At 42.4% G+C, this 12635-nt stretch overlaps 1 protein-coding gene across 30 annotated transcripts in view; it reads right to left on the bottom strand.

Annotated features, from left to right (window-relative positions):
• CELF2 (CUGBP Elav-like family member 2) overlaps positions 1-12635 on the bottom strand; it is an 867789-nt gene that overhangs the window by 312577 nt on the left and 542577 nt on the right. For 2 of the 30 annotated variants that reach the window (XM_034929923.3, XM_034929924.4), the window contains exon 1: positions 6268-6605. The exons of 20 other annotated variants lie outside the window; for them this stretch is intronic. In XM_034929923.3, coding sequence (XP_034785814.1) covers positions 6268-6341 — 74 coding nt within the window. In that variant the 5' untranslated portion in view covers positions 6342-6605. Of the gene's footprint in view, positions 1-5567; positions 5703-5902; positions 6075-6267; positions 6625-12635 lie in introns of those variants that run through there. 8 more of the 30 variants (XM_063607627.1, XM_063607629.1, XM_055092395.3 and 5 more) reach the window with 7 other exon arrangements.

The raw sequence follows: 12635 nt of genomic DNA, 5'->3' as shown, positions 1-12635 counted from the left end.
ACACAGGGTTTTGCCCTGTTGGCCAGGCTGGTCTCCAACTCCTGAAGGTGATTCGCCTGCCTCGGCCTCCCAAAGTGCTGGGATTACAGGCGTGAGCAACCGTACCCGACTGACTTCTTTAATTACTGAGATTTAAAATCAAAATATTGTATCTAACTCCTACCTTTAAAGCACTAGAGGAATCCTGGCAAACTGGTCAACTACCTAGGTGACTCCTCGGCTGCTGATCTGGAGGACGCACAGATGGTTTAGATGAAGATCTCTTCAGAATAGATTTCTTCATTTAAAACCCAACCTTAAGTAAAAGGCCACATAGCCTGATAGAAAAACACAGACTAATAAAGCCGACCTGATAGTTTAAATACAGCCTAAACTTAATCTACATAAATCTTTAGGAGGAAAAAAAAATGGGTCTAATAATTTGCTGGTTAAGTTGGCTCTGAGGCATTCACTCAAATGGAGTAAATAAAATTTAACCAAAACCTGAATTTGTACTCATACGTCATTTTGAAAACCACAGGACTACACACTTATTAGCATTACATTTTAAATTATCAGCTGATTTTAAAACATCACTTTTAGTATCTGAACAGAACATACAATCTGCAGTTCATAAAAGAGACTGTTCATACAACTCCAGGTTGGCACGGCCAGTGCGTAAATCTCAAATACGCTCACAAGGCATTTCAGCCACATAACTGGAATTGTATTTCTATAAAAACAGTTGGAGTAATCACTTTCTGTCATGATTTAGAACAAATGGGGAGAGTGAAGCTGTTCAAAATCTCCCTCAATGTCTTCCCCTTTCTTTTAAAAGTCCTTTAGGAGGAGTCTAAAGCTCTCACTAAATGAAAAAGACATTCCCAGGAGGAGGAGATGGTTTCCATCCCTTCACATCTGGATTCAGAGCATGAGGATATTGGATGGAACAATTACACGGTGATGATACTAAAGGGGAATAATTATTTTACAATTACCTGAGAGCATCACATTTGCTGCTCTAATTAGTTTTTGTTTCCCACATAGGTTTTTCCCAGGAATGTGCAGCTCCATTTCTCTTAAGTTTAGCAAGAGCTGTTTCTTAAGGAAAAATAAAAATACATTTTCTGCACTGCTACACAAGTAGCACACCACTGATACTGGCTTCATTATATTACTCGGCACCTCCTTGGTGGAGGAAACAAACAGGATGCATGAGAACTTGTAGGTGCTAATGAACTGGAAATCATTAGTAGTTTCCAAACCCTCCCTTCTGTGGTTCTGTAAAACAAACATTACACTGACAAACATCTAACTCTTTGTGATGGCCTAATCCGAAAACAAAAAGCGAAAATGTGACCCTCCCGTGAAGAAACAAAATCTCCCAAACGGTAATACTCTAAAGTGGAAATAATGACCTATTAAGTTTGGGTAAAGTGCAGCATTGAACATAAGCAACATTGATGACTTATTAATTCTGCTCCTTGAATCATGTTGAAAATATAACATTTTCCATTTAAATGCAAATTAGATAAGGAATGCTTATAGTATTGCTTAACATTTATGAGAGTTTGTTTTCATTTTTGTTGGTTTTTACAAAAAATTCAACAATGACATCATATTCCCATTATAATCTACGTGTAAGTCTCAACAATGATCGCTACCCTGATTTTTTGCCCAAGAGCTGGGTGATATTGGGCCCTGGCTGTATTACACTCAGCTGTATCACATCATTTTGCATGCCAAACATAACCTGTCTTTTTATGCTAAGTAAACGAGTGTTTAACTTTTAATAAAAGTAAGGAAGGGGTAAAGAGAAACGAAGTTTGGGGATTCATGTAAAAAAGCTAAGGATATTGCAGTCTTTTACCAGAGGCCAAATATAGTGTTATTGTAGCTGTCAGGGGAGAAAAAAAAAAACAACCAAACACTGAGAAGTGGAAAACACTCCAAATGATCCCATGAAATCTTAATTACTAGGTTCATATCCAAAAATCCCATCACCTTTTTATCTTGTCTTTCAAGGGTCTTGTTTCCCCAGCTCACTGCATCTCATCAACAGATGCCAAAGTTATCTCAACCCAGCAAATTACAATTAAACAGCAAGATTAAACAATTAAAATAATACCTCTGCCCAGATCAAAGATAACATCAGTGTTCTAAAAAGCCAGTGTGGAATGAATTCTTCCTCTCGGAAAGCAGCTGATAACATGTGCTGTTAACGGAGCAATCTCAGCTGAAAAAAACACTTCAAAAATTTTCCTTAAAGAACCATACGCAAAGTCTTTTCTTTGGACTTTTCTCATTTTAATTTCCTTTCATGACCATCAGAGTATCAGGTGATAAATGCCAGTTATCTCCGTATTATTTATAACTGCATTTTCTAAATAGACTTTAAATGCCCATGGAGGAGAAAAACAGAACCCCACTGCTTTTGATCTTTATCTTGCTGGAACCTTGTAAACCAAAAAGATTTTTAATTAAAACGTATTCTGCTTAGTTAATAAATATATGGAATAACCGAATTGGAATCAAATTAGAAAGTATAAAATGATGTTTCACATACATCAATCCTGATCAGGTGACATACTTATTTCTTATGCTCATTCTCACATGGCACAGTTTTGATTTTGATAAAAGGGTATGTCATATCCTTTAATTCAGTGTTCTTCTCTGCATCAACCCATGAACATTACATGCCACCCCACATGTGTTCACTTACTTGAAAACCACAGTTTTGCCATTTACTGCCTATGTGGCAGGGGCAAGCAGGTCACCTCTTTAAGCATCATCTGTAAAATGTGGGCAATATCCACCCTGCAGATTAGAGACCGTGTGAATAAACTATCCTGGCGCATGGCAGGCACTCAACTAACAACTCACGTTTCCTTATTTTGGTGGGAAGCAGTAATTACTTCTTGGACTCGTCACACTGCCCCTCTAACAGTTTCTTAATCTATAAAATGAGGTTTGATGAGATGGTCTCTAAAGCCCTTTTCAGCTTTAACAATGATGTCCTTAGAACCACCCTTCAGTTTAATTATACACTGATAGATATTTTGCCAGTTATCCTAACTTGAAAGGACTTAACAAAAAGCTAGTTCATTAAGCTGATGAATTTACAGTCAACATAACTTTTCTCATTTTCAATAAGGTTACCTACCAAATGTAAAAAAAAAGTATTTTTAATTTATTGGTAGACTCTTCTCAGTGTCTTATTCTAACACCTAATGCTTTTTAAGCTGTGTTTATCAGTCTAACTGTAATTTCTCATTTCTGAGACATTATTTATTAGCTTTGTTTAAAAATCCAAAACCATTTACAAACCCTAAATGCATGTATATGGTCATTAAAAAGGTGAATCAAAGGAGGAAACACTCTCCGCCATCTTAATTGAAAATCAACTGTCAGTTTAAAATCAAATTTAAAAAAAAATCAGTGCCTGTTTTCATTATGCTGTGTGGCTAATATTGTAGATGATATTGTATAGTAACACAAAGACAATGAAACTTTAATAGCCAAGATTATTTAAAATGTCCATTTCCATTTATGGTTTTGATACCGAATGTTTAAAACCCCAAAACTTTGAAGCATATGTTACAGCAATTCTACACCACTACAGAGCCTTAAATGATCTGGGCTCTTTAAACACTGGATAGCTCGTGGGGCTATCAAGCGTAATAATTCATCTCAAAAGCTATTTGTTCATCTGCCTTGAGGACTCAAACATATTACATCTTGCAAACTTATCTAATATATTCTCGTGGGAAAACGCCATTGAAAATGTTCTACCGCTTTAGAAAAATCAACAGCAGAAAAGCCCCTATGCTTTATTTAAGTTCCTTTTAGGAACAGGCCAATATCTAGCCGACTGCAATTTAGTCCAAATGCCAATATACCACACATGACAACCAGTCCCGAAAACAATCCGCATGGCTATCTCCTCAACTGTGTGAATATGGCAATAAAACTTACAACTTAGGCGGATTTCAGGCATTTTCAACTTGTCATATTCCCCCCCACACACCTCTATCCCCAGATACGGTATTTAATGTGAGTTAATTATCAACGATATATAAAAGCATGCTCTAGTGTTCTCAGGGCTATGGAGACACACAATAGCTATTTAGGAAACAAATAATAAAACTATCATTTACAAATCCTCTTTTCTTCCCTTAGTTCAATTAAGCAACAGCTGACAAACGCTGAGAACAATTTGGGTTTGATTCCAAAGGCTATCATTTGGAAATAACTAACATTTGGAAGAGAAGTGAGGTGGAAGTCACGTTAGGATTTTCATAGGAGACTCCACGGATAAGGCACAAGGGCTCAGTTCAGAGCAAATCGCTTGAACAGGCCACATTCATCCACCAAATGAAAAGGATAAATTAAATTTTTGTAATTCATAATTTAATTGACAAGAAACTGCATCTTTCTGAGGCCATTAACACTTTAAATTCATAGAGCATTCATCAGCTTAGCTATATTATGGTCACTTAAGTAGCAGGTGACCATAAATTCAAAATCATGATTAGGCGAATTCTTCAGTTTAGCCTGGACCCTCTAGCCTCTAGAGGAGAAAACGCATAAAACTTTCATACTAGCTCATGTGCAAACGTGTATTACGTGTCTATACAGGTATATATTTTAAGATGGGGGACAGGACAGAGGTCTCTTAAAACAAATATCGTGGAAATGTTACTAATCATGATTCACATCTCGGAGAAAACTACCAAAACAGAATACTGAAAAGATGAACCTGATCGTGTACAAGCAAATTAACATTCTTAATATTGACTCAAAAGACAATTTGCATAACAGATTCTATCATCCCCCTCCTCCACCCCCCTCCTTTTTTTTGGTGGGGAGGTCCTTGCAGCTCAAATAATTGGCCACTGCAGAGTTTCTCAAGAATCTCTTAACTCATAACACTTAACATGCTAGAAAAAGAATCTAGCATGGCAGGGGAAAGTTAGTTGCCAGGGAAATGGATCATAAAGCCTGGAATAACCTCAATACTGCAGAGTACCATAAGGTGCCAGACAGAATAGGGATGTTAAGTCCTACAGTGGGTAGAAGAGGAAACATTTTACATGCACTCTTACCATACCAATCCATTTTTTTCCCACTGGATTAGATTAATTACAGCTTAGATCCGCTATCCAATTTCTCGCCTGATCAGAGAAAACTTAAAATGTCGAAAAAGGACACAGACCTTTTGTTCCCACTCTGGCAATCTTTTCTCTCTTTTTAGGTTTCCTTTTCCTAACATGCCTGAAATACAAATAGATCCTACTGACCCCTCCGAGCTAATAAAAACTTTCCTATCAAGCCAGCTAAAAATTAGACATACTTTCCTTTCTTCAGGAATCCCAGCTCTCTACTTCTTTCCAATGAACGCTCTACCTTAGTTTGACGACATGTAAAACAACCAGAATCACATTAATTATTAAATTACAGACTGCATATCAGACAAACCATGATTACGTAAAAATTACCTCTAATTTCTGCAATAAAGTACACCTGGTTAGTTTCACGCTTTATAATTATCCCCCCGCCCTTCCTTGTCTCCGCTTCCCCTCTCCCACCTTAGGAAAGGATCTTTGCAAATATTAAATCAGATGAGCGGGTAATTTGGTAAGAAGAGCTCTTTCCCCCGGCCACGAGAGCTCCGTCAGTCCCGCATTTCAAATGACACAAGCGTGCACACTCGCACGCGCGCACCCCGCCCGGACCCCGTGCCCGCTCGCCGGTCCCCGCCCGGTCGCCGTCACGCCGCGCTCCGCTCAGTCCTCACCCGGACCCCCAGACCCCGCCCGGTCCCCGCCCGCCCCACCGGACCCCGGGACACCGCGCCCGGCTCGCCGGTCCCACTTGGACTCATGGACCCCGCCCGGACCCCGGGACGCCGCGCCCCGCTCACCCTGCTCGCGGGTCCTCGCGCCGGTCCGTGGACCCCGCCCGTCCCCCACTCACCCCGCGGGGACCCGGGACGCCGCGCTCGGCCCGCTGGTCCTCACCCGGACTCGCGGACCCCGCCCGGTCCCCGGGACGCCGCGCCCCGCTCGTCCCTCCGGGAAGCCCCGCGCCCTGCACCGCCGGCGCTGCTCGTCCGCACCCGCTCCCTCCTCCCGCGTCCCGTGCCGGCCGCCGAAGGCCGAGGGAGGCGACGGTTCCGAAGCGGCCAAGTCGCGCCCGGGAGCTGCGGGCGACGCCCGTCCCCTTCGCGCCGCCGACTCTGAGAGGAAGACGCCCGCTCGCCCGGCCTCGGGACGCGGCGCCACTCACATTCTGTCAGGAACGAGCAGGCGGCCCTCGACCACCATGTCCGGGAGGAAATCCAGCTTGAAGGCAGAAGTCATGTTCGCGGGCGCACGCGGCGGCAGCGGCGGGGGGCGGCTCTGCGCGCGTCCGAGCGGCCGCGGGCGGCGCGAGACGGGCAGGGACAGGTGCGCGCGGCCTCCCCCGGCGGCCGCCGAGCCGGCACTTGTCACATTCTCTCCTCGCGCTCCGCCAATCCCCTCCGAAATCCAGCGCCGGGGCGGCCGGCTGCCGAGCGCCAGGTGCGGCGGGCGGGGGCGGAGCTCGCGGGGCGCCCGCCGCCGCTTAACCCCTGCGGGCCCGCCGGCCCAGAGCGCGGCCCCGAACCCGGCTCCGCCCCGCGGGGACACAGGGCGGGCCGCCGCCGCGCTCACCGCCCGGGCACGGCCAGACTTCTCAGGGTCCCCTGGGCCCCCGAAGGCAAACCCGCTCCCCGCCTGGCTCTGCTCCCCCGCCCGGCTCTGCTCCCCCGCCCGGGGGTCCCTGGCAAGAGGCCGCCGTGGCCGCTCGGAGTAGGTTTAGGGCCACCCGGGCGCCAAAGCCCGCTCCACTTCCAGACCCGAGCCGCGCTCCCAGAGCCCAGCCGCGGGAGGCGAGCAGCCGGAGGGTTCGCTTCGATGCTCCTCGGTGTGGTGTGCTTGCCCGGGCAGGAACTAACGGCGATCACCGAAAGGATATAGGAGGTTTAGGCAAAATAAAGATCAGATCTATGAGCCAAGTGACATTTAGGGACTTATCGCAGTGCCCTAAGGAAGACAAACCTGTCTCTGCACGATGGCACTGCCTTTTCTGTCATCTTGCAAACACTAAGAAGTATAAGCGGCTGAAAAAGTCATAAATCACGTTTTCTACACAAACGATAATCATGAATCTGCCATTTCCTAGTATTTAACACAATAATTAGAAACCAGCTGAGTGAATTCACGAGGGTTAGGTCTGTAATGTAAGGGCCATGAAGCTTAAATACCCACTTAAGATTTGTGACTGATTTACCAACAAGAATTGAGAAAAATGGCCAAACTCAGAAAAAACAGAGAAGCTGGCGAGTTTAATTTTTAAGTGATTTGCCTAAGTTCTGGAAAACTAATTCGTTTCTAAGGTGACATTCTAATTGATCGTTCTCACTGTTGATTATGTGAGTGGCAAACTTCACAGTGTAGTCACAAGTATGTAAGACTTCGTGGCATATTTCACATTCTGAATCAACATCATAAATTGCGTACCAAAAGTTTATAGTTTACCTCTTAGAGAAACCTTCACTTGATTTTGTAATGACATCTTAAACTTTTAGGGTAATGTATGTGTCTATACAGCTATACATCCATATACCTATACAAACATACACGCACACACACATTATGGTTTTGTTTGAAATATGTAATTTTCAGTCTTTGTCTTTCTAAAAATCAGAACTGTGCTAGGAAGCTGGGCTTTCTCCTCACAAATTATGCCTGAGGATACCATCACACAAACCAGAGGGTTAAACAACCAAGTTACAAATAGTTAAATGTATCAGACATGATATAGACAAAATATGATTTTAATTATTTCTCACCAGATTCTTGTGTGATGACAGCTAACTATCTTTAGAGGTTATGAAGGCAAATGGACACTTACATATCAATTTTAAATCCAGTTTGATGCATTGAGCAATACAAAGTATCAGACCTGGGATATTCAATTAAGTCCACACATGCTTAAAGGACTTGGTTGCCTTCTTCAGCTGAACAATGTGTCTGGCTTTTGACCTTCTATTTCCAAGATCATTAGATGTAGGGCCAAACTAACCTTAATTTTTTAAATACTACCTTACTGGAGGAACCAGGTCTGGGCTCCTAAGGAACTGAGGAATGGTTGCAATCGAGTGAATTCTTATACTCCCAAAGGGCCAAACTTGTCCCCAGACTACTAAGCTGCATTTATTCCCCAGCTACTGTTCTGCCTTTGAAATTACAGGATTTTGATTGGTCTTCAATTATCTTAATAATTAGCTGGATAAATGAAGACAAACCTTGGCAGTTCTTGGTTTTCCATTATTTGCATAAATATCTAATGTATATAATGAGCTGACTATATAAGAATTATTTTAAGAAAGGAGCAGACTTGGCCTCCAAAACAGAAGCAAAACACAACTGCATTAATCAAAATGAAAAATAGTTTCTAATGAGCCATAGCAAAAAGGCTACATTCTGTAAGGTAGAACATGTATATCTACATTCTATAAGGTAGAACATGTTTCATTAACATGTACGCTTCTGAAATACTTATTTTCTCTTTAATTGCATGTGAATTAGTTGGAAGAAGCTGTAAGGAAGCCCTCTTACTGACTTAAGCCTTCTCAGCAGTTTGTTAAATTCTAGCCTCAAATCCCTTGAGGCAATAGTGGATTCAAAGCAGCTTTTAATCATACTATGAGGAGGGTGAAGTAGTATGTAAGTAGGTCATAGAGAGAGAATTCCAAGTGCATAGGTTACTGCTTTATTTAACTACTGTGTAACATAGTTTTCAAAGCACATTTGCTTTTGCAGTTTAAAGATATAAGCAAAACCAGGGTCAAATATAAAAGAAAACTCACTCTACATGGGATATGGTGATGTGACCCAAGGAGAGGTTATGGGGTGCATCTGAGTTTAAATACTTTGGCTGCCAAATAAATAATGTAGTGATTGCACAGGCACTTGATGTAGATACCAGAGGAAAACTAAATACTCACACACATCACCCCCCACCATAGGTTATTGACAACAATCTTCCATTTGTAGCTTTCATTTCTAATATCGAGTCGGTTTCCATGATCACAGCACATACACAAAAGCCATTTGTAAAAATACAAATTTCAAAAGCTCTTGAGAAAACAAAACAAGAACACCCAACCAAATACCACCCGATGAAAAGCTTCAATTTCTCATTTCACTGCTTTGGAAGGAAGAAAAAAAATCTAAAAACAACTCAACAGGGCCCCTTTTTTAATTTTCATGCAGTAACGAGCCATCAGGTATCATGTTTTGGCAGTTGGAGTTATTTGGCAGACAGCTCTATGGGGCCGCTGTTGAACGCTCAGGTTCAATGAAGCTATTTTATAGCCAAGGATCTTATCGACAGCAGTGGAGGGGACGACGCCATCAGCTGGCCCCACCCGTGGATATGAACCGGTTGGTGACACCACCCTGTGTTGCCATCACTGGGGACCAGGCTGTCCTGAACAATGAAGTTTCCTCATAGTTTTAGCTGCATTGTGGAAAAACCTTAAGCTCTTCTTAGCCCCATCCCCCTACCTTCCCTAATTGTCTCCTTTTTTTAATCAACTTGCTATTCATTTCCCAAACAAAAGGCAATTCAAGAATTGGAAGCACTTCAAGGGAAAGTTTCTGAATGACCTCATTTTATATGAGGCCTTCCCAGGCAAGGGAAAGCACTGTGCAGTTTCAGCTCCACTTCCCTCTTCGAACCTCATCTCATACAGAGTTTTGTCCACAGGTCATTGTCTGAGCACTGAATTATCACTGGCATTAAAAAAAAACACACTCAATGGAAACAGTGCTAATAAATGCATTTGTACACAGAGTACAAACTGCTTGAATTGGAATACAGACCCTTTTCCTGCCACCTCACTCAATCAGTGAACCAGAATACAGTCCACTGACTTGAGATCTTTCAACATTTTTGCACAAAGTTGCTACTATAATTTAGGGACTGGTGCTCGATATATCGTGACCCATGTTTATAACCCAACAGTTAATTTTCTGCTCCTGCAGACAACCTTGTATATCTTGTGACATTTCCATTTTTTATTATTCCTATACATAACTTCCCATGGTAGCATCACTTAAAAGGCAGTAGCTATCAGCCCTTCAACTACAGAACAAAGATGTGCTAGCATTGTTCAGTCAACTCAAAAAGCCACCTTTACTGAAGGATTTCTTTTTCCTTCTCATTTCTGGCTCGTCATGACAAACCAGGATGCAAAACATCTTTCCCCTATCACATTTGCAAATTCAAATTTTATTAGCATAGCTGTTTTAGTTAACAGCAACAGCAAAGACACAAAAAACAAGTCCAGTGAGCTCACAGCCATTTGGAGCAAGCAATACAGGCCCTGTGAGGGGATTTCCCATCATTGCCAGGCAATACATTTGAAATCCACATGAATTTTAAGTACCTGAGAGAATATCTGACTTTGTGACCATGTGTTTGTTCTTGGCTTACTGCAGTTTCATTAGCAACTTGCAAAAATAAACATTTTTTAATGTGTTAACAAAAAACCCCAAACATATCCTTAAGTGATACATTGTAAGCCTATCTCTTCTTGGTTCCGTAATGACATCACTTAAACAATAAATATTTATATCGCCAATTATAAGTTTAAAATGATCACTTATTTTCCCTCCATCTTGATAACTTCTGGAACGGTGACATTATCACATTTCTAAGGCGATTTAAGTAAAAGTAAATGCCAATAAAGATGAAATCGTTATTAAGCTCACTTTACATTTTTTCAGGGAATAGTAAGTAGTCACCGTTGCTCGAGAATAGCTTCCACTGGTTTCTATTTATTTTTATTTTTTGCAATCTTGTGTTTTTCTGAAGCTGTTTTTCATAGAGCCAAAATACATCATGATGAATTTATCTCCCTTGTGAAGAGGCCTTCAAGCTGAAGACAGTTCCTTGGATACATACCTTCTCACTGGCAAAGGAGGGACCCCACTAGCGTGGTCTGCAGCTTCCAATCCAAGGGAATGAAATGTTAGCACTGTGGATCTCTCACACCCAGAGCCCAACCATCTCATCACTTCCCTCTCTAACTTGCCCTTTCCTTTTTCTCCTTTCTCCATTGTACCAAGATTGCAGGCCTTTTTATTTCTTTCTTTCTCAGCTTTCTCTTTCTCCCTTTTCTCCTCCTCTCTCTCAAATGGGAGCCAGACAGTGGCAGAAACTTCCTCTCCAGCTGCGTGTCTGAGGAAGTAGGTGGCTACCAAAGTGAAGAAAGGAGCCGTGGGTTGCTCATCTGCCAGAGGAATCATGTTTGACTTGCCTTGACCAAGGCCGATTTCTGAACTAGGAACAGCTGTCTTCGCAGTGAGCCCTGGGATTCCTTTCCAGACATTACCAGGAAGAGGAGGGGGAGGATGGAAGACTGTCCACTATGAAGGGAGTCAATAGGATGTGAAAACTGGGAAGGAGACGTCTGGGGAAGGGGTGGGGAGAAGAAAAAGGCTTCCCTGTTTAGCACTGCGATTTGCACACGGCAGGCACTCAGAAAAAAAATATCCTTTGAAGAAATGTCCCAGTGCCCTCTTGAAGATGCCGAGATTTGTCAAACCATACCAAGTGCCCTTATCTGGTCCCAGCCTGGCGGCAGGCACAAAATTTACACTTATCAGAATGAGGTTTTCATTCCTTCCCAGTCCACCCCTCACTGCCCCCACCCCGACGACATGTTTTCCCCAACTGGTCAGAAGTTCTTGTCTTACTGTCACATGGTGTTAAATTTTAGAAAAAGGAGACATTACCGCTTGACAGACTACAACAGCTGAAGAGCAACAGCTGGGAGGACACAGTTGCAGGCGTAACATTCGGTCCCAGAGAAGGCAGCAACAGGTGGGGTGAAAGGAAGAGAAATGGACGTGGTAAGCTTGAGGGTGGGGTTGTCTGAGACGGATCTTGGCAGGAATCAAATTCTCTACTTCAGAGGGAATCTCTCTGGGCATGACAGCCCGTGTGCCTGAATGTCCTTTTTCTGAACAAATACATCTTGAAAAAAGAGTGAGGATTAAGAGAGCCAAAGCTTTGGTTTCTGTTAAAATAAAGCAAATGAATCTACTTGACTCACTATGGTAACTGATCCCTCCCAAAGAGCTCGTGGTCACTAGGATCAGAAGATATCTGATCCAGTACATGCAGATCAGAATCTTTAGGGCAAGCACTGCTTTCAGACTGAGTGAAGACATTTTGAGGCTTAAGAACCAGACTTGTTGGATTCAGCATTTCATTCTGTCAAAGAGTTGATTGACAATGGGAATGAGTCATTTAATTTTCTGATTCATCAGCTAGACCTTTCTTCTTAAGCGTGGCCATTCCGTACTTCCTAATAGAGATGAATGGCTGAAAAATCAAAGCCTACCATGATCCTCAGATAAGAAGTACAATGTGTTAACCTAATTATCACTACAGCAGTTATATAACCAAGCTATTAAAGTGACATGTAGGTTGAAAATACATTAAGGTTTCGAGCACAGGAAATTTATTTTTTCCCTATAATATGGTTCAAATCTCCAGCCATTTTTAGCCAAGGATAGAGGTTTTTGAAAATCCCAAATGACTTTTTATTTAACTTT

The sequence above is a fragment of the Pan paniscus genome, chromosome 8, assembly GCF_029289425.2.
Source record: "Pan paniscus chromosome 8, NHGRI_mPanPan1-v2.0_pri, whole genome shotgun sequence".
NCBI lineage: Eukaryota > Metazoa > Chordata > Mammalia > Primates > Hominidae > Pan > Pan paniscus.
This window is presented reverse-complemented; position numbering and strand designations above follow the sequence as displayed.